At 40.1% G+C, this 27,652-nt stretch overlaps 1 protein-coding gene across 1 annotated transcript in view; it reads left to right on the plus strand.

Annotated features, from left to right (window-relative positions):
- The window catches only part of ARHGEF33 (Rho guanine nucleotide exchange factor 33), a 75,453-nt gene that overhangs the window by 23,074 nt on the left and 24,727 nt on the right, over positions 1 to 27,652 (plus strand). The window contains exons 3-10 of the mRNA XM_040496881.1: positions 3,213 to 3,323; positions 5,121 to 5,170; positions 12,390 to 12,554; positions 12,872 to 12,993; positions 14,129 to 14,271; positions 17,006 to 17,065; positions 18,118 to 18,342; positions 23,199 to 23,328. Coding sequence (XP_040352815.1) covers positions 3,299 to 3,323; positions 5,121 to 5,170; positions 12,390 to 12,554; positions 12,872 to 12,993; positions 14,129 to 14,271; positions 17,006 to 17,065; positions 18,118 to 18,342; positions 23,199 to 23,328 — 920 coding nt within the window. The 5' untranslated portion in view covers positions 3,213 to 3,298. The remainder of the gene's footprint in view (positions 1 to 3,212; positions 3,324 to 5,120; positions 5,171 to 12,389; positions 12,555 to 12,871; positions 12,994 to 14,128; positions 14,272 to 17,005; positions 17,066 to 18,117; positions 18,343 to 23,198; positions 23,329 to 27,652) is intronic.

A 27,652-nucleotide genomic window follows, 5' to 3' on the forward strand; every position in this document is an offset into this window, starting at 1 on the left:
GTAGGATACAGAGAACTTTTAAAGCAGCTCAGGAAATCAAGAAGTAAATTAGGAAAAAGTTCTATTTGACTTCATAAATTCAAAAATGTTTTAATAGCAAAAGTGACTGCAAAGTCAAAAGACAAAAAAGACAGTTGGGAAAAATAACCAAAATTCACATGACAAATAAAAATCTAATCTCTAGAATATAAAAACTCTTACTAATTGATAAGGAAAAGACAGATGACTCAATGGGAAAATATGCAAAGCAGAGGAATAGGTAATCCCCAAACAGCAAATCTAAATGTACAGGAAGGACACGTAGAGGTGCTTGGTAATTCTAGCAATCAGCAAAAGTAACAATGAAATATCCCTTGTCACACTCATCTGACTGGCAAGAACTAAAAAGTGTTAACATCTACTATTGGCCGGGATGGGATGCAGGAGAAAAGGTACTCACACAGTTTTCCTGGGGGATATGGGAACAATTACAGCCTTTTTGTAAAGCAGCCTAGTCATATCTATTAAAATCCCACATAATTAAAAGCATGAATATATAAGGCTCTATGTACGAAGCTGTTTGTTGTGGCATTGTTTGCAGTGGCAAAATCATGGAAATAGAAGGAATGTACATCAATACAGAAATGATTAACATAGGTCATTCACACCTCAGGTATTGTGCAGCCATGAAAAATAATTTATTAGCTCTACACCCATTAACTTGGAAAGACTGCCATGAAAGAAATAAGATGCAGGGAGGTGTAGTGGGATACTACCATGACATGTATGTTCTGTATATATGTTTGTACATGGTGATATGAAAATGGAGAGAAGAGTGGAAGAACACTGGCAGATTGTTAACACCAACTGGGACTGGGGAGGAATGCTGCCAATCTCTGCTAAAGTGACCACAACAACAAAAAAAAACCATGAGTAACAATGATCCAGTTAAAAAAAATCTTTTTTAATTAATTTATTTTGAGAGACAGAGAGAGGAGAGGAGGAGCAGAGACAGAGAAGGAGAAAGAGAGTCCCAGGCAGGCTCTGTGCTGTCAGTGCTGAGCCGACGCGGGGCTTGAACTCATGAATGGGGAGATCATGACCTGAGCCGAAACCGAGTCGGATGCTTAACTGACTGAGCCACCCAGGTCCCCCAACAATGATCCAGTTTTTAAAAAGAAAGTAAAATGCTCGTGCTATAATGCAGGTGAAATAGTAGATACAAGTAGGTCCATGAACAATCATGTAAAACATTCAAGAGAAAGAAAGATGGGCAGGCAATACAACTAAATGATCATCATGGCTACTTAAGTGAAGGCATTAGAGTTGTCTTTTCTATGTTTTCCAAATTTTCTCTAATGTAGTTTTGTTACTTTTGTAATTAAATATATAAAATAAAAATTCTTATTTACCCTATATTAACCACACTCTTTTGGTTATGTCTTGAAATCCATGAGCATGTGTACATATGTGAGCTTGATGATGTCCTAACTCTGAAAATGTGTAAATTTACACTATATCTATGATATATGAATGGTATTTTTGGTTTGTTTTCAATGACTTGTAAATTAGATAACTAAATCCCTAGGAAGTAATTAGCCATAAAAACATGGCTTTACATATTTCAAGCTTTTTTTCCCTCTAAACAGTAACAGAAATCACTTCTAAAAGTCATTTTCAAAGCTGTGTGGCTTTGGGCAGGTCATTTCTCTTCCACTCTCCAGACCTCAGTTGCTTCACCTATAAATGATGAAGCTGGACGAAATAATTTTCTCAGGGCCTTTGGCTCTAATATTTCATGATTTAATTTACATACATCAAAGAATGCATTAGTTGTCAAACAAAGGAACAGCTGCTAAGGAGAAGAAAGTTTTCATCTCAGTAACACTCACATCAGCTGTAAAAGACATTCAGATAACTAGAGAAGATGCTCTACCCTGACATAATGTTCATGCTCATGTGAAAAGGGTGTAAGATCCCAAAAGTATATAGCCTTGATTTTCTTGATATCCCTCATTTATAAATTATTATATGTTGATCAATCATTGGAAAGGATTAAAGTTCTAGATGGCCAAAAAGAGGTCCAACATCCACAACACTGACATTTAATCGCATTTTGAACCCGCAGCTATGTGTCCAATGGTCGCTACAACCAGGCCACATTCGATAAGCACCTCCAGTGTGTAGTCTGCCAGATGCTGAAAGTGGGAACAAGGTCATCCAGGAGCTTACTGTGTGATGTATTGGCCTTCATACTTGCTCAAGCTGTTTTTTTCTTTAAAAAAATTTTTTTAATGTTTATTTTTGAGAGAGAGAGAGAGAGAGAGAGAGAGAAAGAGAGAGGCAGAGCACGAGCAGGGGAGGGGCAGAGAGAGGAGACACAGGATATTAAGCAGGCTCCAGGCTCTGAGTTGTCAGCACAGAGCCTGATGTGGGGCTAGAACCCATGAACTGTGAGATCATGACCTGAGCCGAAGTCAGATGCTTAACTGACTGAACCACCCAGGCACCCCATCAAGTTGTTTTTTTCTTAAGATGATTTCCCTGAACTATATAACCTATTAATAAAATCAATGGGGCTAAAGTAATTGATATGATCCAAAAAATAATATATTAAAAACTATACATTAAATTTTTTTAATTTTTTAAAGTTTATTTTATTTTTTAAATTTTTATTTGAGAGAGATAGAGTGAGCAGGGGAGGGGCAGAGAGAGGGAGACAGAATCCCAAGCAGGCTCCACGATGTCAGCACAGAGCCTGACATGGGTCTTGAACCCACAAACTGTGAGATCATGACCTGAGCATAAATCAAGGGTTGGATGCTTATCTGACTGAGCCACCTAGGTGCCCCTAACTTTTTTTTTTTATGTTTATTTATTTTTGAGAGAGTGCAAGTGGGGCAGGGGAGAGAGAGGAGAACAGAGGATCTGAAGCGGGCTCTGTGTTGACAGCAGTGAGCCTGATGTGGGCTTGAACTCATGAACTGTGATGTGAGATCATGACCTGAGCTGAAGTCAGACGCTCAACCGACTGAGCCACCCAGGCACCCCAGTTAACTTTACCTTTTAAACTAGCTATGAACTTAGTATCTTCACTCTTCTGAAATTACATAAACCTCAAGTTGCCTCTAATAGCTGTGTTCATTCCAATCATTTTAAGTTAGCACATAAAGTAAGTCCAGTTACTTCACCAGTTCTGCCTGCTAACCCTTCCTGTTGATTTCAATGGGCAGGTCCAGAGAAGAAGGGGTGGCCTGATCCAGGGACAATGAAGATGGAATGCTGAAGAGTAAGGTGGAGGAAAGAAGCAACAGGCACCATGGAAAAGACCAAAACAAAGCAAGGTTAGATTTTTTCCAATGTCTTGCTTTAGATCTCAGAACTTAAGAAATGTAGGTTTCAGTCTTCTTTTGCCATTGTATCAAAACAGGAGAATAAGTTGCCTTGGCTATTCTCATTTCCTTATTATATAATGACCACAAAGAGCACAGACTTGGTGCTGGAAAAGTGGGAAATGCTGTATATATAATTTGGTGTGAGTTGTTATCTTATTTTTCTTAGCAATAACTTTGGGACTTGCTTCAGAGCAACCTGCTGAATAAGGCCAAGATACAGATTCAACTAATAAACACCCAACACCTTCTAGGTTAGCCTAGAAACATAAGTGCTCTCTCTTTTCATCTTTACCATATAGAATCAACCATACAGAAGTAGTTTCTGTCATTCTCTCCAATTTACAGATAAGGAAACAGTCATAGAGATGTCACGCTATAATCACAAAGTGTCAAAGTTTGATCTGGGAGCCTGGACTTGGTTCCCATGTTCTGGTTCTTGCCATGGTACCAGGCTGTTGGGACATAGTATAAAATGGGCTAAGTAATCTTTACTCAGACTTGTGTGGGGAGTTGTGGTGATCTTAAACCATCTAGATTTTATAGGAACAGCCTTCTGTCTGTGTACGCTCTGGGCTGAGGTTATGTATTATTTATTATTTATATTTATTTAGAGGTTGGCTCCTCTAAGGAAGGGTTTTCTGTACCACCATATCTTAAGTGAACAATATATACATCCACACAACCAAATATTCGCAACCATGGCTTAAAAAAAATTTTTTTTAACATTTATTTATTTTTGAGACAGGGAGAGACAGCATGAACAGGGGAGGGTCAGAGAGAGAGGGAGACACAGAATCTGAAACAGGCTCCAGGCTCTGAGCTGGCAGCACAGAGCCTGACGCGGGGCTCGAACTCACGGACCACGAGATCATGACCTGAGCCGAAGTCGGATGCTTAACCGACTGAGCCACTCAGGCGCCCCAACCATGGCTTTAATCTATAAACTGCAGAGTGACACAATGGAGATATAGCTAAATGGATGAGCAAATGAGCTGCATGTTTTACTTGGATTGTCCTTCTTCATGGCCAACCAGTGTGGTTCTGCAAGGTACACTGTAAGCCGACCTTTTTTCTCCCTAGTTTGTAAGTGGTTTTTACAACCTGCTATTTCCTTTGTATTTGCCCTGTGTTTCTCAGTCTTCAGTGTTGCCAATACTATTTTCTTTCTGCCTGCATCCTTCCCAGAATCTTTCCTTTGACAATTCCCTTCTACCAACCCTCTTACCCAGGAAGACAGTAAGATTGCCTTAGGTGATCTGGGCAGTGACAGCAGGGGAGAGCTCAGAAGTTTGGCAAGGACATTGTATGCAGGCCTCCTGAGAACAACACAGTGACAACTAGACAGGTGCTGGGGTAGCCTTCCTAATTGTAGAATACCCTCTCAAGTAAACTTCCACCAGCCCCAAGGACAGGAGGGAAACCTTCATGGGCATTCCCTTCTGGCTGATTACTGAGCATTCATCATTCAGTTTGGTTGCAAAACTTGCCCACTGTGGTAGGACATTTTTGTTTTGTGTTGTTGTTTTACTACAAGAAAGAGTTATATCAGATAGATACGGTTTGGTCATTAGGATGTGAATCTAGAAACCACCTACACCAGCTTATGTTTTGTTCTTGTATCATTGGTTTCTTGTCATGCAGCCACAGATTTAAGATCCTAGAAGTCCCCTTATTCCCTACGTGTGTGTGAAGGGGATAGGGACAGAATGAGTCATGTCCATTGAACAAAGCTCTTTCTTCCCACAGGAGAGAATGAACATATACCGATGAATAATCCTTCCACACAGATTTACCAGGTAAAGACAACTTAGATTGTTTTGAACACTCCTATATGTAATAGTGATGACTGTCATTTATGTATAAAGTTTTCCAGCACTCAACAATTGCTTCCACATTTGTCATTGGTGTTTGTTAACTTAACAAGACTGAGGTAGGCGGGGCAGAGAGCACCATTCACATTGTACTTTTGAGCAAACTGATTTTTGAAGGACAACTTATCCAGGTTATAAATTACAGTGCTACCCACCCCCCCCCCCAATCAACTCTGCTTGTCTTGCCTGTTGCCACCATCACTATGGCCATTAAACTGTGCAATAACATTTCCGTAAGAGAGAAGGAGAAAGCAAGGTCTGTTTTTTCTTAGTTTGCTATTTTAGCAGAGAGCATTAAGAACTGAAAGGGGGTTAACATTGCAAATGTTCAAATATGGTGACAGAAAAAAATTTAAGCTCCTTTTAAACAATGGAAATAATTTACAAGAAAGATAAAAATTCTTCAAAACATTTTATAATATGTTTGCAACAAGGGTCGCATCAGTCTGCTTTGGCTCTCTAAACAGTGTTTATTTGGCTTCTATCTCTAAATGTAAATTTAAAGTAAAATTCTGTCCTTAAAAATCATGGAAGTTTATTCTGATATAATATGTAATATAAAAGCAGCTTGGGCTAGGAAAATCCATGCTCCTCTCTAGAGTTAAGGCACTGTTATCTGGAAAGCATGAGAAGGAAGAGACAATTGACAAGGCTTGGTGGAGGCTGGTAGAAAGAGTAATTTCAGGTTGGCCATAAGACTTTAACCTGTGGTAAGGATAAAGAGTGGTCTCCTGAAAAGAGATACAGGAATCCAGAAGAGTGGAGAGTTTTGGGGGGAAATGTTATTTAGATTTGTTGAGTTTAAGTGATAAGTAAAGTGAAAATAACAATAGTTCCCAGAAATATCATGCAAGATATCATCGCTGTGTGCCGAGTCAGAGCAAGCCAACACAGGATTATGAAAACATTTCTGTAATCATATTGCTCCTAGACCAAGACCAGCAATGGAAAGGGGTAGAGGAAACAGCCTCATTTCAATTTAATACATATTTATTGAGCAGTTACTATGTGCAAAATCAACTGCTTGGCCTAATGAAAAATAAAACAGATGCAACAAACATTCACAATTGATTTTTAACTGTCCACCACCTGGAAAACATATACAATAAATAGCTCACACAAGGCAGGCCACTGGAAGGATTACACAGAGGCACTGATATGGGGGAGTGATGAATGAATATTGGCTGAAGGATTTCAATGAGGCATTTAAGGACAAGTTGATCATTTGGTAAGTGGATATGGGGAAGGGTATTTCAAACAGAGGGGCCAGCTTGAACAAAGGCCTGGAAGCAGGGGTCAGTCTTTCCTCAGTGCTAATTTGATGCCTCACTCATCAATGACCTTCAAATGCCTTCCCTGCCCACCTCCACTCTGTTCACATCTGACCTGTGTATGCATTTGAATGAGTGTGAGTATGTCTTTAAACTGAGGTATGATTTAAAATCTATTATAGGTTTTATGTAGGTCACTCCCTGAATGTTGGCTAAATATAGCAGCAGCGGGGGGTGGCCTCATTCTCTTATTGTATCACAAATCCAAGTACATCTGTTCACAGTGGAACAAATGAAGCAGTGGAATGAAGTTGGTCTATATGACCTCTGTGATGCTGTGATTATAACCCCATCCTTGTTTTAAAAGAACGCTTCCTAAATCCCAGTCTGTTTACTCCAAGCAACATTTAACCAAAAGAAGATGAAAGAGAAGTAAAGAAGAAGAGGAAGAGGAAGGAGGGAAGCAGGGAGAGGTTAACTATAATAGAATACAATTTACAGCAAAAAGGGAGAGCAAAATATGACATTTGAAGCAAAATATGATATTTTAGCCATTTTCTATGTCTTTATTTTCTTGATAGACCCCAATCCCTACCTGAAATTATAGCAAATATTAACTTGTTTCTTTCTTTCTTTTCTTTTCTTTTTTTTTTTTAATTGTGTGTCTCCTTCTCTAGAATGTAAGCTCCAAGGGCAGGGATTTAGTACGTTTTGCTCTCTGTTGTATTCTCAGAAGAAAGTACGGTGCCTGGAATATAATGCATGTTCAATAAATATTAGTTGAATGAATGAATGAATATCTGCAAGATGTGTATATTGCTTTGAGCCAAGAGATCTGATGCACTTATTCAGTCTGGTGCCAAATGATGTTTGGAAAATTGTCTGGTTCTTTTGGGGAAAATTGTCTTGTTCTTCTTTGGGAAAAAAGGAAAAGAAAAGGAAGACATCCTTACTTCATACCCCAATCAAAATAAACTAAAAAATGGATTAAAGGACTAGAAATAAAAAAAGTCAAACCATAAAAGTTTAGAACTAGTGAATATTTTTCTTGTATCTGGATGTGAAATGTCTTTTTAAGTAAAACAGCACTGGAGGAAATCACAAAGTAAAGGGCCAGAGATTTCACCCACATCACAATTAAAAATTTTCCCAACATAAATATATTTTTAACAAATTCAGAGGCAAATAACCAAATGGGAAAACTTCTTACAAGAAAATATCATAAGGGTTTAATGATATAAAGATAGTTGATACAAGTCAGTAAAAAAAGGAAACTTCAGAGATCTCAGTAGATTAAGGGCAAAGGACACAGACAGTTTACCAAAGTAAAATTACAGATGGCTAATAAATAGAAGATTGAGGTTTTGAAAGCTGACAGCAATCTAATTAGCAAATAATGAAATAATATTTAGTTCTGATGAGTGTGTGTAAATTGGTGGAAGCTTTCGTAAGAATTATTAGTTAAAATACAGTGAAAGTATTAAAATGTTCATACCTCTAATTGGCTCTCTGTTCTTTGGATGGACTTGACCTCCTTGGTGAGTAAGGAACATTGACCCAATCAGGTCATGGAAGCCGACAGGAGAACGAGCACTACTATCTCCCAGTTCGTTCCAGAAGTACTACCAGAACAGGTGAATCTGTGTGGATACACTGACTGTCCTTAGCTCACATTCCTTTTGATTGGAATCCAATCCATCCCACTTCAATCTCATCCTTTGTCCACTGTACATAGGCCTCTCAAAGTTTACCCAATCTCTTTTCCAGAGTCAGATTGTGTTGCTTCAGACTGATTACTTCCGTTTGCACAAGGATTCTTTAAAATAACAGTCCATTAACATGAGCAGCGCTGGTGGAATCTGCCAGTCAAGGCAACAGATGTGGTAACTGCACCATTTAGATCAGCTCAACTCTTGCCTGATGATGTGAATTCCAACTGTGTTTTTGGCTTACTTGTAGGGATGTAAATCCTGTAGCTTCCTCCACTTATATTACTTATGTTTTATGTATTTTATCCAAGACATGTTTTTCTAAATACATTAATTTAGCCCTTTAGGTCAAATACTGCCTAACATCCTTAAACTCACAGTAATTTCATATTTAGGAATTTATCCTAAGGCAATAATCTGAAATACATACAAAGCTTTAAATAAAAAGCATTATATGCCAGCACTATCTATAATATTGAAAAGTTATTAAAAGTTATAGATTTCCAAGAAGACTGAATGGGTAAACTCTGGCACAACCATAGGATGGAATATTGAGTGGCCATTAAAAATAGAAAACATTTTGAAGGCTATAGGAAAAGGCTTATAAGAGTGTTTGGCAAAAAAAGGAGGGGCAGAATAAAAATATATCTGTAGGGTGATTTCAACCATATAAATGTCTGCACTTGCATTCATAGAACAAAGCAGAAGGAAATGTGCCAAAACATTCGTGGTTATATTAAAGTAAGGAGATTTGAAGAGATTTTTTTTCTTTTTTCTTTTTGTCTGTAATGAAAAGAATTTAAGCCAATGAATTATGTGCCAAAAGGACCCCTAACTGAAAAACCATGGGAACCAGTCCTACAGCAATAGGTTTCATCATTAAAATTGTCATTGTAAGTTTCCAGGATTTGTAAGTCCTATTCGAGCCTCAGTCTCTTTTTGCCATTGGGGAATATCTTCTAACACCAGAGAAATTAGTTCTACTAGGCCTGTGGTGCATTCGGGGATGGATAAGATAAATATCCAGCATGCCACACTTCACATCAGCTTCCATTAAGAATGGAAGAATGGAAGTAAGAATGACATTAAGGATCAACTTCTCTAGGGAGTGTAGAGGAGTAGATTTGGGAAATTTGCTCTTGACCATTCGGGCAACTTGCTGCCCACTCTGTGTTTTAAATTATTACACTTATGGGGATTGATAAAGAGGCCTAAAATTAAGAATATGAAAGCTGGCAGAAAGACCACATTTCCTCTCTATAAACCCTGGTTTAGGGGGAAACCAAAGAAATTATGTTGGCATCCTTGCCAGCATGTGCTGCTTCTCACAGAGCCTTTAGTCAGGTGTCGAAGGAATTCAGCCTGCCTTCTGGAGTTTTTTCAAATCTTGACATTTATGACTCAGCAGGGTTCTCAAGGCACAGGCCCAGTCCCCCGAATTTGCCCCATAGTAGTCTTTGACCTTGATAATGGGACAGAATGAAGAACAAGTCTGTGTAAAAAACAAGTGGGAACAATTTGCATAATGTATGAGAATTCAGTCTGAGGGATCTTTGGTGGAAAAAAATTGGAAGACATTGATTAAAATTCACCTTGAGAAGAGTTAAGAAGCCAAGAAAGTAAAGAAAATTGAGAAACAGAAATTAAGAACAGGAAATAGGAAGAATTCGGACTCCTCTCCCCTATTTCTTTGAGCCTAAGATGCCCTCTGTGGTACCCTAGGCTTCGAAGTACAAGTCTTCCCTGAACCTGCCTCCAGTGGGAGCCCGTCTCCAGCGGCAGGATGGAGGGATCATAACCTCTCTAGAGCAGCTTCATGAAAAAATCAACGAGATGAGGAACGTGTTCAACTCGCTGGAGAACAAGGTAGACACCCATTTCTAATCCTTGGGGTGGGCTGCGGGCTGTCAAACAAGAGAGTTGAAGAGACAGCAGAAAAAAGATATTAAGTCCATGTCCTGGGAGTATTTTTCATTCACAAAGGAATGGCCAGTTGGTACTGGAAAACCAGTCCATAGCAGCTAAAGACATTGAGCCCCACGCATCTTAAAAGTGACATGTGTCTCAGGTGTGTGATGGTGCTCACTTTTGGCATCTCCTCCCTGTCTGATCAGTGGTTGTGAAGCTGTTTATAAAGCAGTAGTGTTACTTCAGTGGTAGGTACCCAAGGGGCTCAACGTAATATATGGGAAGGAAATGGGCTCATAGCTAAAATGGTTTCAAAATTCCCAAAGTCCCCATACAACCTGGCTGTTAGGGAAAACTTAATTTTTTTTTTTTTTTTTTTGAGAGCTGGGGTTCTACAGGTGAGGAAAAGTCCTTTCCCCCGAGGATCCTACTGCTGCATTTTGCTGCTGGGGAAAACTCTACACATCCACCTAAGGGAGCAGTGATAATGAAACCTATTTCTGTCGGATAGTGGTTCCCTTTCTTTTCAAAGAGGAAACCTGAGAGAATTTCAGAGCACCTGAATGAATGTCAGGTTTCCTTCCTTCAACTTTAAAACTTGCATAAATTTTGCTTTGATATTGTATACTGTTGATTTTTTTAAATTTTATTCACAGAAGATGAATTTACATAATGAGAATTGCCAGATCAAAAGTAGTTGAGCTGGTGATTCAATCCATTCTGATGACTAGATTAGGATGTGTACTAAAATCCATCACAAAGATTAATTAAAATTAAAAATGATTGGAGTGAAATACAGATTGCTCATGTTGTTTCTCCAGCTTCCAGCCCTGAACATGTGGCAGATCCTGTTTTTTTTCCTCAGAATGATCTCTTTGGTTCCTCTACTTCCTCCCTATTCCCAGCCCTTGAAAGAAACCTTTGCGAGGCACAGTGAAACACAAACCCTATATTTTTAAAATGTGGTGTAGGAGACCAAATCACTTTATAGTGGGAGGTGTTTTTGCAAGTTGGAATAATTTGGATAACCAGATTCTGAAAATGTTTAGAAATACACATTTGAAGTTTTGTTAATTTTGTGAAAAGTTCTGTTTTAAAGAGAGATCTGGAGCTAAGAGTTCCTCTACTTAGCAGAGTGTAAGGTCATAAATTTCAAGAAAGTAACGTTTTTATCTTATTGTTATTATTATCCTAACTTTGTCTGTTGAAATGCTTTTTTCATTTGTTCAATAAAAAAACCTGAACTGTAGAAGTGCTCCATTTTCTCCACATTTCTGTTTGTGCTTAACTTTTTGATTTGCCACTTCAAGGGGGAGAAGAATTAAAATTTCTTGAACACCTTCTATGGACAAGCATGCACTGTAGCAGAAAGCTTATCTACATTTATTCATTAATTCTCCACACAGTCCTGTGAAATAGGTGTTATAGTAATTATTTTATGTATGAGGAAACTGCTGTGAAGAGGTTAACCAACTTGCCTGAGGTCTTACTTCATATAGGAGAGAGCTAGGATTTGTACCCTATCAGACTCCAGAATTGACACCTTTGTCATGGTGTGGAAGTTGACAACAGAAATCCAATGCACACACTCCTACACGACCAGGCTTGACTCTTGGAAAGAATTCAACATCACTGTCAACAATGTGCTGAACTCCTACCATTTTATCTGTTTCCCACCACTGCAAATGCTGTTATCTCCTTTTCCATGACATCATTCAACTATCTACCTACCTATCTATATGACTTCCTCACCTGCAAAGAAATTCTCAGATATGCTTAGTTATTACTCTTTTTATTATTTTTAATTGTTTAAGGGGAAAAAAAATGACTGAATTTCTTCATTTTCTTATACCACTAGGGGTAATTAATATGACCTATCCCTTCTTTCATGGAATTGAAAGGGTTACTGGATCAAGATTCTGTTTCACATGCATATGTTGCTTTTCAAGTAAATCTCACTTTAAGCAAACTTGTTAGAAGAAACAGTAGCTGGCAGGGACACTTGTAAACTTAATTAATTGCTTGCTTGCTTGTCATAATCAAGCTTCAGCATGTGCTGCATATAAAAGACCCTCTTTTCACTAAATGAATGGGGCCAAGTTTGTCTTAAGTTGTCAAAACTTTAGTTTACCCGGCTGTAGATTTTCTATATCCTGGTTTCTTAAAAAAAAAAAAAAAGGAAAATTCAAGGGTTCAGCGGTACTATTTATAATAGTTAATAGCAAACTGAACTTACTCTTGGTGATTATCATTTAGTTGCAGGCCTTGGCCTCTGAACTGAAAACTGGTTTCACAGAAGCAATGCAAGAACTGTCCAGAATTCAACATGGCGAGTATGCTTTGGAAGAGAAGGTTAAGAGTTGCCGATGTTCCATGGAAGAAAAAGTTACTGAGATGAAGAATTCGTTAAACTATTTCAAGGTAGGCCCCTCTTCTATTTCCCTGCTAAACAGAAGTTCTTGGTCTTAGTCACAGAAGTAGAAAATACCTTTTCATGTAGCAGGCAAATATAAGAATTTTTCCTCCTGGTCTATTCATTAATTATCAGGCAAAAAATATCTATTTCATGCTTTTCTTTCTTGTATCTCTGTGTTAAAATTATAGGCCACAGTAGAAGTAAGATGCTCATCTCTCATTCATTCATTCAACAAATATGTATTAAAATATGTATTATATACCATGTTATATCCTTTTATCTCTTTTACTAGATTAAATATGTATCAATTCCTATTTTTTAGGAAGAGCTGAGCAATGCCATGTCAATGATTCAGGCCATCACTTCCAAACAGGAAGAAATGCAACAGAAAATTGAACAGCTTCAGCAGGAAAAGCGAAGAGAATCTCGGAAAGTTAAAGCCAAGTGAGTGTCTTACAAAAAATTGGTGAAAGGCAAAGCCATAAGCAATGGCTTATCCAGTGGCATCCAGAACACCTTCCCTGCTATCAGTATACAGCTAACTGTCTATATGCTGATGGAATCTGTGGGTCAGCATGTGATGGAGGTTATAGAATCATAGAAGTTGATTGATATTAGGGTGCCTAGGTGGCTCAGTCAGTTAAATGTCCGACTTCAGCTCAGGTCATGATCTTGCAGTTCATGGGTTCGAGCCCCACATCAGGGTCTGTGCTGACAGCTCAGAGCCTGGAGCCTGCTTTGGATTCTGTGTCTCCCTCTCTCTTTCTCTGCCCCTCCCCTGCACATGTTCTCTCTCAAAAATAAATAAACATAAAAAAATTTTTAAAAAAGAAGAAGTTGGTTGATATTAAAGATGGATGGTGATGATTACATGGACTCAATATAATAGGAAGTGGAATGAAAATGATAGAAGATGGTATGTAGAATTTATTTAAACTGTGAAAATGTAAAATAACAAAGATGGATTTTAAAATAATGATTGGTGTGTTAAGATACTGGGGTCACCAGTGATTTTCTTTTTTTATTCATTTTCTAAAATTTCTCTAATGCTACTAGTTTACTTCTACCATTGAAAATTAATAGCTCAACCATTTGAATCAATTAAGCCTCACCATTAAACATATGCGGTAATCATTGTCATGTTTTTAACTTATCACGTTTTAAATAGAAATATGCCAATAATAACTGTGTGACCCTGGAGACTGGCTTATTGTTTTTCGTTGAAGATCTGCTGCTTCCCGGGACCTTTTGTGTTGTTTTGTTAAGAGAATGTACATCATCCCAAGCAGACTGTCGCCATGGCAAACTCTCAAGATCCTGATGACAAGGAAGCCAGTAACAGAAAAATAAAAATATAGGTGGTACGGTTAGGATGTGATTTATACATATTTGAAATCTTTCCCCAGCTTTGGCGATGAAGTAAGTTGAACCCTAAAAATTGCTAATATATGTTTTTAATTTACAAAAACAGCAATTTTATATGGTTCAACCTAATAATTTGGAATTTTTCTTGGATTATTCTGAACTGATTCTCTTCTGAACCCCTCAGTTATTAACACCCTTTGTTTCCCTTCCCCAGGAAAACTCAAAAAGAAGAACATGGCTCACAGGCGGGGCCTGCTCAAGCACAAGGAAGTCCTTTCCGTTCAATCAATATCCCTGAACCTGTTCTTCCAAGTGAAGACTTTACAAACCTTTTGACTTCTCAGGCCTATGAAAAAGGTACATTTTGCAAATCATATTGAAAAAGCCAACCTTTCCCCTGGATTCCTAGAGCTTAAGTAATAGTGAGCATGGGTTTATGTCTTCCATCCTTATCTTATTTAATGCTTATGTATTTATTTTGGGGGGGTGGTGAGGGGCAGAGAGAGGGAGATAGAATCTCAAGCAGACTCCGCACTGTCAGTGCAGAGTCCAACACGGGGCTTGAACCCATGAGCCGTGAGATCATGAGCCTGAGTCGAAGCCAAGAGTTGGATATTCAACCGACTGAGCCACCCAGTGCCCCTGTCCTCCATCCTTATTACAGGAAAATGATGTATTGCTCAAAATTTTTCCTCCAATAACTGGAATTTAGAAGAATCCAGAGCATCCTAAGAGACCAGGAGATCTGCCCAATTTGAAAGATTTTCTTTTGTGCTCGCTTCGGCAGCACATATACTGAAAGATTTTCTTTTTGGGGGGCGCTGGATAGCCAGAGCTGGTGCTGTCCGTTGGCTGACAGTCACTAGCACATCTCTGATCTGAGGGATGATAGAACAGATGCTAGAAAACTGTTCCTGGGCAGTCCTAAAGAAACTGGCTTTCCATCCAGTTCCATCTATCTGTAACCATGTCCAGTTCCACGTTTGCTACACTTCTGTATGCTCAGCAATGTCCAGCAAAGCACTTCTACACAGGAGAGTGAATGCAGACATTAACGTTGTTTAGAGGAATTGTCCCGTCTGTCTCTCTCTCTGTCTCTCTCTCTCTCTCTCTTGATCTCTCGTTTTTGTTTTTGTTTTTTGTTTTTGTCACATCTAGAAAATCTCCAAGAGTCTCAAGGGCTTCTGAACCAATTGCAACCTCCTCAGTGGCAGTGCTGGTGGTTCCTACCCTTATGGCTGAAGGAACAATATATTCATAGACAGTAAATATGTTCTGCATAATTAAATTTAAAAATCTAAATCAGGGGATGCCTGGGTGGCTCAGTCAGTTAAGCAACCAACTTAGCCTCAGGTCATGATCTCAGGGTTTGGGGGTTTGAGCTCCGCATTGAGTGAGCACAAGCCCTGCTCTGGGCTCTGCACTCTCTCCCCCTCTGTCTGCACCTCATGGGATTCTCTCTCTCTCCCTCTCTCTCTGCCCCTCACTCACAAGCGCTCTCTCTTTCTTTCATTAATCAATCTAAATCAGATGGCTTTAAAAAAATTTTTTTTTAACTTTTTTTTTTTTTTTTTTTTTGAGAGACAGAGAGAGACAAAGTGTGAGCAGGGGAGGGGCAGAGAGAGAGGGAGACACAGATTCTGAAGCAGGCTCCAGGCTCTCAGCTGTCTGCACAGAGCCCAATGCAGGGCTCGAACCCACAAACCATGAGATTATGACCTGAGCCGAAGTCCAGGGCTTAACCAACTGAGCCACCCAGGCGCCCCTAAATCAGATGGATTTTACTCAGTATAACTTCTAAGTATGGATTTGCTTTTATTTCTGTAAGTTTTTTTTGTTTTGTTTTTGTTTTTGTTTTTGTTTTTTTACCTCTTTGAGTAGTTACTTTTGAGACCAGTAGGTGCAGCTTGGCAAAACTCCCTGATCCATCTGGGGAATGAGGGGGTTCATCACAAGGGGTTCTATTTTCTTTGCTCCATGTCATGAAGAACATGATGTAAAAGGATGATCTTATTAGGAAAGAATACAGGACAGCCTTGGAAAGTAGAGGGCAGATCGATGCCAAGTGTGGGGAAGTTGAACATGTTCACAAGACAAAAGGTTTAAAATAATAACTTGCAAAGTGCTCGATGGAGTTCATTTAGCTGCGTGATGGTAACCCTCCTTCCCCCACTGTTATAACAGAGGTAGCTTATATAACATAGTTGATTCGTAGCTGCTGCTATGACTCTCTTAGGAGATTGCAGTCAAGGTGCTGACTCTTCCACTACCCATTCGTCTTTCCTCCTATCCATCCATCATCCCAGACACTGACTTAGATGGTGGGAGATAGTAGTGAACAAAACAACAAACACTCCTGCCCTCCTGGAGCCTTTGTTCTGAAGGAAGCAGACAATGAACAAGATACATAAAATATGTAGTTTGTCAGTGATAAGGGGGAAAATAAACACAGGTGTAATTTTAGAGAGGGTGCCCGGTAAAGACCTGAAGGAAGTGAGGAAGTGAGCTCCTGCATACCATAGGGAAGAAAGGGAACAGGTCCTGGTGGGAACACAGCCAAGATTTCAAGGAAGAACAGGAGCTGTGGGGCTAAGGCAGAGTGAACAAGGGAGACAAGGGGAGATGGGGTTTTAAAAAAAGAAGGAAACACCAGGCAGGGAAGGGAGCAGATATTTTAGAGCCTAATGGTCATTATATAGCCTCTGGCTTATGGGAAGCCATTGGAGGGCTAAGCAGAGGAGTGACAGGGTCTGACTTACATATGAGCAGCGTTATTCCCACTCTTCCCATCATCACCATCCTCTCCATCATAGTTAAATAATAATTTAGCTCTTACTGTGTATAGGTTACACATAATAACTGATTTAATTCTTACGGTAGTCTATGAGGTAAATGCCACTTAATATATCTTTTTACAGATGGGAAAATAGTGCTTGCCACTACATTGAGATTTTATTATTATTTTTTTTTACTGCTCTGTCTCTTTCAGTAAACTGTCAACTTTGAGTCTGTCCCCAATGTCTGGCTCATAGAAGGTGCCAGCCCATGTTAGTGGAATGAGTACTGATTGAAAGCTTTCCTTCCTCTGCAGCTCAAGAGTCCCGATCCATGCATGTAGGAGACAGTAATGTGAAGGGGATGATGGGTCCTGGTAAGTGGCTCTGTTTTTAGTTCTCTTCTCTTCTAGCAAGTATACCCTTTCCCTGCTTTTACCTTTCCTGTTTCTACTCCCTCAGTCCCAAAGCAGGCATGAAAGAACTCAGGCAAAGAGAAAGCACTATGGTTACTAAGAATCTGAGATGAATGGTGGGGTAGGTCAGTGACTCAGTTAAACCCAAGGAGCGAGAATGGGTCGGGATGTTTAAGACAAAGCCAGAATCCTTGGTTCTTTCTGGCTCATTTCAATTATCAATGAAATAACATTCACGGGAAACCTACAGACGTACGTAGCATGACCTAAATTTTCTGTGGACACATTTTATAGTTTATTTAATTTAAAAGTTATTTGCTTAATAGACAATTCACCAGTATTTTACAAATTATTTCATCTTCCCTCCCTCCATTCCTCCTTCCTTTTTGCACCTTACCATTATCAGGACCAAGGAAGACAAATTCCACAAAAAAACATTGTGTTTGGCATCTTTCTTCTGTATTTTTTTCTCTGGTGTGCTCACCTAAAAGGAAGGAGATACAGGGAGTCAACGTATACTATTACAAATTAATATATTATTATATAAATGTTTTAATTTTTTTTAATGTTTATTTATTCTCTCTATCTGAGAGAGAGCAGAGCCTGAGTGGGGGAGGGGCAGAGAGCAAGGGAAACACAAAATCCGAAGCAGGCTTCAGGCTCTGAACTCTCAGCACAAAGCCTGATGCAGGGCTCAAACCCGCGAACTGTGACATCATGAGCTGAGCCAAAGTCAGCGCTTAACTGACTGAGCCACCCAGGCACCCCTATAAATTTATTTTTTAAAGTGCCTTAGGTTAGTAGAAACTACATACAAAGAATAAGGATGTATAGGCCAGAAACAGAGGTGATCCTTTGTAATTGTGGAAACTTTAATCCTTAGTTGATGTATTTAATCCTCAAGTGGAGGGGGTAGTTATACCCAAACAGGGGCATACTGTTTAACCGTTAACAACAAATACAATTTTTTTTTTTTTTTAACTCAGATATTGATGGCGGGTGCTATTTTTCAGGAATGAACCCAACAACTCCTGAAGCGGAAGAAAACCTTAAGCCTTGTCTTTCGGCTGATATCCAGCCCAAGGGCCATCTCTCATCTGGTGTGTGGAGGCAGCCCAAGGATGGTAAAGAATGGGGAGAAGAATATGTCACGAAAGACCACCCAGATAAACTCAAGGACGCTGGCCAGCCCAGGCACAGTTCTCTGGAAAATGTTTTATGCGAAACCTCTTTAGCTGGTAAGCCCTAGAGGGGAATGCAGGCCGAAAGTTTGAAGAACAGGAAGCCTACAGGCTACAATTCTTGCAATTTAGATTCAGTGGAGATATGAGACCACCTGGTCTCCAGTTTTCTTTTCAGATGAACACTAAAGCCTGTAGAGGGGAAGGGACTCACCCGAGGTCACATGGCAGGCTTGGGACCACCACCTTGATTCTGGGGATCGATGACATCTAGAAATGCAGTGCTTTGGGAGAAAAAAGGCATAAAGGTGGTGGAGAAGAGGGCAGAATTTTGTGAACTCTTTTGTCAGTGACGCAGAATCTTCCCTATGTGCATCTTGGATCGGAAGTCTGCCACCAAAATACCAGATACTGCATCAAGGTCTGTCTTCCCTCCCTCCCTCGTTTCCTTCCTTCCTCTCCTTTCTATCACTAGTTGCTACTGAACACCTATTATATGGCACATAATGGCATTTCCCTCTGGCTATTTTGTGGAAGGTAATTTTCAAAAATTAATTTTTATTATCAAACACATGAAAAAATAAAGAGTACCGAAAGGTTTATTATGAAGAAAGCAGCAACCCCTTTAAATTGTTTTCACCGTTTCTTCTGGTACTTGCTTCTGTGTTTTGAAACCAGTTTATGCTGCTATTTTTTTTTTATCAGTACTTTACTGAGGGTGGATTTACATAAAGCAAAATTCACAAAACCTAAGTTTAAGCTTATTGACTTTTTATGTATGTATGTATATCCCCTTGTGATCACTCTCTGGATCAAGATATATAATATTTCTGTTACCTCAGAGAGCTCTCTCATGCACCTGAAGAACCACTCTTCTGACTTCAGTCACCATAAATTAGTTTTGTCTGTTCTGGAACTTCATATGGAGGGAATAATATAATGTATACTCTTTTGAGTCAGACTCCTTTCTCTCAATACACTATGTGTCTTTCATTCAGTAGTTCAATCACATGGAATATATTTACCACAATTTGCCTATCTATTTTCCTGTTGATGGACATTTGGACTGTTACCGGTGTAGGACCATTATAAATAAAACTGGTATGAATATTCTCATCTAAGTCTTTTTTGGATGTGTGCCCTCATTTCTCTTGGATGTATACCTAGAAGTGAAATCTCTAGATTCTGGGATAGGATTATACTTTTTTTTTTTTTCAACGTTTTTATTTATTTTTGGGACAGAGAGAGACAGAGCATGAACGGGGGAGGGGCAGAGAGAGAGAGGGAGACACAGAATCGGAAACAGGCTCCAGGCTCTGAGCCATCAGCCCAGAGCCTGACGCGGGGCTGGAACTCACGGACCGCGAGATCGTGACCTGGCTGAAGTCGGACGCTTAACCGACTGCGCCACCCAGGTGCCCCGGATTATGCTTAACTTTGAAAGAAAACATCAAACAGTTTTCCAAAGAGGTTGGGACATTTTATACTCCTACCACTAATGTCTGAGAGTTCTGGTTGCTTGACATCCTTCCCAATATTTAGTATGGTCAGTCTTTGAAATTTTAGCCATTCTCATGGGGGTGTAACTGGTATCATATTGTAGTTTTAATTTGCATTTTCCTGATGACTTATGATGTTGAAAATCTTTTCGCATGCTAATTGGTTATTTGTACATCTTCTTTTATGAAGTGCCTCTTCTTATTATCAATTACTAGGATTTCTTAATATATTTTGGATATGAGTTCTTAGATGTATGTGCAGAGAATATTTAATTCCGGTATGTGGCTTGCTTTTTCACTTTCTTAATATTCTTTTGATGAATGGATGCTCTTAACTTTGATAAGGTTTATCAATTTTAAACTTAAATTTTTTTTAATGTTTATTTATTTTTGAAAGAGAGAGAGAGAGAGAGAGAGAGACAGAGACAGAGACAGAGACAGAGAGGGAACAAGCGGGGGAGGGGCAGAGAGAGGGAGACACAGAATCCAAAGCAGGCTCCATATGCTGTCAGCATAGAGCCCAACCTGGGGCTCCAACCCCCGGGCCGTGAGATCATGACCTGAGCTGAAGTTGATGCTTACCTGCCTGAGCCACCCCAGCACCCCAATTTTAAACTTTTTAAATAGATCATGACTTATGTGTCCTTCCAAGAGATCTTCACCTATCCCAAAGTTGTGAAGATATTCTAGTTTGTTTTCTTCTAAAATCTTTATAGTTTTAGCTTTCACATTTAGATCTATTACTTATCTTTTGTTGTTGTTGTTGTTGTTAAGTAAATTCTACACCCAACATGGGGCTCAAACTCATGACCTTGAGATCAAGAGTTGCATGCTCTACCAACTGAGCCAGCCAGGCGCCCCAATCTATTAATCTTGAATAAATTTTGATGTATGGTGTGAGGGAGTCCAGATTCTTTTTTTTCCTCATGTGATTATTCAGTTGCTTCAGCACCTTTTATTGAAAATATCTTCCTTTCCATACTGAATTGCATAGAGAACGTCAAGTGATCACATTTGGGTGGGTCTAATTCTAGACTCTATGTTCTTTTTATTCCAATTAGCAGAGAATTTACATCTTGATAGTATTGAGTCTTCCGATCAAAGAATGTGGTATATGTCTCCCTTTACATAGGTCTTCTTTAATTTTTCTTAGCAGTGTAATGGAAAATCTTTCATTTACATTTTTCTTCTTTTCCCCAGAAGCATTCGTCTGAGACCTCTGTCCTCCTGCTCCGTGCTGGCCTGTTGCACTGCTGCCTTCCCGGGACTTCCCACTCTTCCTAGGAATTCCCTTCATAGTTCTATGCTAGATTCCTGTTTGTTTTTATCTTGTGTGTCCTTCTTGGTTTCTCGGTTTACTTCTCGTTTGATGGAACCTATTGTCCAGTAGCTTCCACATACTTTGTTGATAATTTAGGTGAATATAAAATCTTTTTCCCTCATCATTTTGAAGCCATTGTTCCATTGTGTTCTAATTCCTCATGTTACTGTTGGAAAGCCCAGTACCACTCTGATCCCCAGTCCTTTGTATGTTACTGGATTTTTCTCTCTGGTAACTTTTAGGATCTTCTCTTTACCTCTGGTGTGCTGAAGTGTCACAGCGGTGTGAGAGTCTTTTTCATTAATTACGCTGAGCACAATGGGCTCTTTCCTCTAGAAATGAATGTCCTGGTATTTTTTTTTTCTATTATTCATTTGATAATATGCTCTCATCCATTTTCTTTCTTTTCTCTGAAACTTCTACTAATTTGATGTTGGGTCTCATGGATTTTCTCCACTACCATCGTTTTCTAGTCTATTTTTCTTCAACATGTCTTTCTTGTTTTGGGGGTGGGGGAGTAGGGAAGAAGGCAGGAAACCTCCTTGACTTTACTTTCCACTCTTCATCTTTGAAAAAATGCCAAAAAGTTTCTTTTTCTCCTCCTCCTTCTTCTGGAGTGTTCTCTTTTCTTAAAACAAAACAAAAACAAAAAACAAACAAACAAAAAAACCAGCATCATGTAACTATTAAAATTTTTTTTCCCCTAATGTTTATTTATTTTTGAGAGAGAGAGAGAGAGAGAGAGAGAGACAGAGCACAAGTAGGGAAGGGCCAGAGAGAGAGGAAGACATAGATCTGAAGCAGGCTCCAGGCTCTGAGATGTCAGCACAGAGCCCGATGTGCAACTTGAACTCACAGACCTTGAGATCATGACCTGAGCCAAAGTCAGCCACCTAACTCACTGAGCCACCCAGGCGCCTCTAGCATCATGTAACTATTAAATGATTAGAATGTTTTTCTCGTACCTCTTTGAGGTATTAACTGTAGGATTTTTAAAAAGTTTTGTTTCTCCATTGTCTCTTTTATTAAGGTATATATAATTGACATGCAACATTATATTAATTTTAGATGTGCAGCATAATGATTTGATATTTGTATATACAGTGAAATGATCACTACAGTAAGTCTGGTTAACATTGTCACTATACATAACTACACTTTTTATTTTTTCTTGCCAGAACTTCATGTCTACTCTTTTAGCACCTTTCAACTATGCAATATGATATTATTAACCATAGTCACCATGCTATACATTCCATCTCCTGCATTGTCTCTATTTATTCCTAATGGGTAAATACCTTTTTCTTCATATACATACAGCTCTAAATAAAAAGAAACTGCAAAATTCTATATTGGCCAAGCTTATCAGGAAATGGGCTTCACTGTAGGCTAATCGGGTGGCAAATTAACTTTTTGATAGGTGACTTCCTTATGTCAGTGTCTGTAGGTCTTTATTCCTTGGAGAGTTCCATTTCTTCAGTGGTAGATCCTCCAGTCTCCTGCCTGAAGAGTGGCAGGAGTGGGAACTGGCATTGTGGGAAGACCTCCAGAGGAAGGGGCTGGGGGCGGGGGGGGGGGGTCTCCCTGTTCCTCCAGAAGGACACAAGCCTTCTGAGTTCCCTTGTTTTCCTTTTGGCATCTCAACTCTTCCTTCTCCTCTCTGATGTTTTTAGTCCAGACCCCAGAGATAAGGGCCCCTCTAGTTTAGTTTTTCCCATTTTTGCATGGGGCATAAATGAGGAAGCCATGTGGCATGGGGGGAGGGGCCTGGAAGTTCAATTGCACTTTATGTAGACCATGTCTCCTGTTTTCAGCATTGCTCCTAAATTACACTTTCTGTGGCGCCTGGTGCCTCCACTTCTTGAGCCTTTCTGCTTCTTAGCAGATTTTCCATCTGCAGATGAGAACACCAAGGTTTTGTGCCCTCACTCTGCTGAATTAATTACCATGCTTCCATTCTGTTTTTCATCTTCCAAAAATTTGCCGATGTCTCTTTTTATTGGGTTTAGTGTCTTTTTATTGCTTTCTATAATTTAACAGAGTTTTGGGAAGGAGTGGTTGACAAAAATTCCCTCTTTGATTTATTTTTAAAGCTAAAAGACAGACCGTGGCTCTAGAACTGCTTGAATCGGAAAGAAAATACGTCATCAACATCTCTCTGATCCTGAAGATCAAGGCAACGTTCCAAGGGTCAGATGGAAAGAGGAATTCCAAAGAGAGAAGGTACCCATGTATTCATTGCCTTTCCTTTTTCAGATTGCTTAAGATTTAAGGTAAGTTGTTTATTGTTTCCATTTGGGGAATTCTGGGACCTGTGAGGAGTTCCAGGAATAGTCTTTGAAAAGAGCGTAGGCAGTGATAGCAGGTAACCCCTGGCAAGTCACAAATTTAGATAAGAAACTGAGTATAGTCTCTGGGGCCTTCAGTATCCCTGGCATGTCTGTAAAGAACCTAAAGGGAAAATAAATGCTACAGTGAGGGAGATGTTGCTCTCTGTTGACATCTGCATGTTCTCGTGGGAACCACAGGTCTCACGGGGGGTGTAAGGGAATGGACGCAGGGAGGTCTGAAAGCACTAAGTGGCCATCAGATAAATGGCATGGGGCTGGTTAACCCTGGGACTTGGATCTTTCTCATTTGTTCGGGTGGTCCCATAGTACCGAATGGTGCACAAGTGGTGTGTGTATGTGGTGTGTGTGTGTATGGTGTGTGTGTTGTGGGGCAGTGCTTCCACAGGGTCTGGAGCATGCTGGCCCCAAGATTACAACACTCTTTTGACGGGTATCTGTCCATAATCTTTCTATTTTCTCCGCCTCTTCTCCATTGAGAAAAGTAGGAAGGAGGAAACTCTGGTTTGGTGGAAAGGACTAATGTGATGAAGATGGAATAATCCAGATTAGTTGAGGAAAAGGTCAATCCAAAAGCTTGGAAAGTCTAGATTATGGCCTATTATAGATAAACGTAGCATTACCTGTTTAAATACGCTATCAGGTAATAGACACTGATGGTTCATATTGTGAATCTATCTAGGGAAGCCCCTAATTGTCAAATTTTCCTGCTCTTTTCCATCCCCTCATTTTACTTGGCTTTGTGGCTACCAACAAGGTACCTAGTCACCAGAGCACAAAGCTTCCCCTAGCTAAATGGCCGAGATGAGGGGATACTCCCTGACAAACTCAAAAGTGACTTGACTATTTTCAAGAATTATTTTACTGCAAAACTGAGGTAAACAAAGCATAGAAAACAAGGGACAGAAAGGGTGATGTGACATGGTGAAAGCTCTGACCACTGGAGGCCCTGGACCAGGCTTCACCTTTTCTCAGTGGCCACCTAGATTCCTGCTGGTTGTTCCTTCCCCATCTGGCCCCTTAATTCCCCTGCTAGACTCCAATCTTACATATGAATCAAATGTAAAGGCAAGTCTACCTCTGGGTGTGGTTTTGCTTCCACATCTGAGATACTAAGCCAGCAGCCTCTCTTCCTTGTCCCTGAAAATTTGGGGATGGGGTAAGGAGAGAGAATTGTTCATTTTGGATCACAGTAATTAGGCATTTCAGTCATAACTTCATGAAACCTTCACAAGAACCCTGTGAACCCTGTCTTACAGATGAAGAGACTCAGGTCCAGGGGGGTTTAAAGCCACATGGCCAATTAGTGCCCGAATTCAAACCCAGGCTTGTGTACCCCTGTCCCTGTGATCTTTCCACATCATGCCACTTCTCTAAGGACCTTGTAGTTTCAAAGACGTCACCTGACTGACAAGCACTATATCAAGTTTCTCAGCCAGAAGCAGACTTTCTGTTTCTTCCCATTTCACAACTTACGCTTCCCTTCAACAGCCCACAGGTTCTTACTTCAGATCTCAACTGATTTGTCAGGTAGGGATGCTAGAAATGTGCTTGGCTCACGGAAGCTCTCTTCGACTTGCCGTCACTTCCTTCTTGTCTAAGATGTTCTCCTATGATCCATTGCTGAGGAAGGACTAATCTCCCCCAAATCCTGAGATTAAAAAAAAAATTAAAACTATTATACAAAATTCCATGAAAGTAAGATAAGTTATTCCTGATATCCATGATGATGCTATGCATGTTAGTTATTTACTAAGCTGACCCTCTTTCTTCTTTTCATAGATCAAGATGAGAAAAGCTTTAAGTTGATACTCTCAGTCTTACTAATATAAAGATTCTAGTTCTGAGCTTTGCAGTGTTGCCATTTTTCCACCCTAGGGTTAGATTTCCATTATCCTCCTTCAGTGACTACATTTCTTTTTTTTTCTAAGCTTTTCTGAAGCCTCCGTGTGTGCCTTAAATAGACCAGCTGAATGAAAACATAGCAGAATGGGATTATTCCTTTTCTCTACTGACATTTTCCCCCATGTAAAGATGAAAATAAGTTAGTAACATTTCCTATCTCTCCCATCACACATTGCAAGGCTTCAGCACTTTCTGCTCCTGCTGAAAAGTAACCTGGGGGTGAAAATAAAACTCACCGTAACTATAACCTGACACTCAAAACTGAGGTTGCCACATCTTCTCAAACCTTTAAGATACAACTTTAGGATTTCCCTGGGTGGGGGGGGGGGGCGGCAAGCCTTCAAGAGCCTCCTCAGCCTGTTTCAAGCCCGCCCTGCTTCTGGGCTGGAAACTGCAGTGGTACAAGCTACCAGCGGAGGTCTGAGTGGAACATGTGGGCTGTTGTTCATTTGCTGGGGGATCACAGAAGTTGGAGTTCTTGGATTTTTCTGGTCTGATTCACTCTATAGATAGAATTATAAGCTCAGGATCAAATAGTCCTGTCTGTCTGAATACTTGTAGGGAGGGGCAAAGTCAGCTTGACTTGACTGCCAGTTAGTTTTATAAGCTAAACTCCAGCGCCACATCCACCAAGAACTCAGTGTGCTACAGATCACCACCAGGTGGCGAATGTTTCATTATCCACGCGGGTCAGATTGGGTCACATCCTGCTGCTGAAACTCAGGAGTTATTTTGGCCTAAAATTGAACTGGCAAGAGCAAGAAACTATAGTTGGGTTTTCTTTCATTGCTTTTAGTTTATTTCCCTTGTTTTTAAGTACTGTAGTGTGGGAGTTGAAATCACTTGAAGGTTTTAAAAAACAATAAACAAATTCACGTTGCCGTAATTTCACTCCTGGTAAGGAACAGATAAGAAGTTGAGCATTGAATACTTTCATCTTCATGAAAAAGTTGCTTCTGAGAATCACGTCTGGCTCTAGGCAAAACAGTGAAATAGGTTATGTGTGTGTGTGTCTATACTGCTTGCCTTCTTTCTCTCTCTGTTCTCCATCTCCTGGCTCACTTTCTCCACACTCGTCTCCAATTTCAAATAATAACCTGATTAAATAGAACATTTTTTCCCCAATATTTGGTGAAGAACCCACCACAAGTCATTGTTCTTCCTGTAACTTATGTGTTTCCATAATACTTGATGGGGGCATTAGCCTTTTCTGACCCTCATCCCTCACCCTGAAATCTCTGTTACCCCAGTGGACAGTCCAGGAGGTACTTGGACTCCAACCAAGTTACCAGCTCTCCAACTCTGCAAGTACACTGATCACCATGTAGCAGAAGGCAGCTGTCTCAAAAGAAAGAGAAAGAAGGTGAGCTCAGGTGAGGCTAGGCAAGGCCAGGAGATCAGTAAAGAGAGAAAAAAAGGAAAGGGGTAATCTAAGAGATATTACAAAACCTAAAAGGACAACCTATCTCCAAGTCAGATCTTACCATGGTGTGGGGCCCTAACAGCTTTCAGTGTCACATCAGGAATATCACCGGAAGCCATGGAAGCCTTGGGTGGGGAGAAATCTTTCACATCTAGACCTTTTGCTGGCACAGTGTTTCACTTGTTCAGTTCAATCAGTTGTGCTTTCCTCCAGCAATGTTATGGTTTCCTCCCAGTCAGACTGTCTCCTAGCCTCTCCTCCAAATTCCCTCTGATCCAGACAGGGATCACTTAGATCTCCTAAGCCCACTATGCCAGCCATAAGAGCTCAGGAAGCGCAGACTAGCTGGCTTTGCATATGCGGAGACCAGTGGCACAGGAGGTGGAGGGGGAAAAGGCAGGAATGAAGGAGGCCTTGTATCTTTTCACAGGGGGCTGGGTACCCTCTCCAATCTGTGTGTCTTCTCTGAGCTATAGCTCCAGGGGAGTCTTTGCTTTCCTTGGAGATGGGTTGAAAGACCTCTTACCAAACTGATGGTCTTTCTACTGTTCTCAACAAAGGTCTGCTTGTTCAGGGTGGACAAAGCACACCAACTGTCCACTAACTTACTCTCGTTGGACCCTGGAGAAATATCCACGTAAGCTCAGCTCTCGGTGACAAGCAGGCCAGCACTTTCATCTTTGTTAAACGTGTGGTCTTCAAAACACAAGGGAACCTACTTTCAGTTCCCATAAGTCACCAAGTTAGGGCTCAGATCCCTGCTGTAGCCCAGCAAGACTCCATTTCCTTGCAGTTTGCATCCTTGTTCCCATAGGCCTCTGATTGTCCCACTCTTCTCCATCCACCCCCTTCTTCCTCCCATGATTCTTTC

This window comes from Herpailurus yagouaroundi, unplaced genomic scaffold (assembly GCF_014898765.1).
Source record: "Herpailurus yagouaroundi ecotype Mexico unplaced genomic scaffold, PumYag 188, whole genome shotgun sequence".
NCBI classification, from domain to species: domain Eukaryota; kingdom Metazoa; phylum Chordata; class Mammalia; order Carnivora; family Felidae; genus Herpailurus; species Herpailurus yagouaroundi.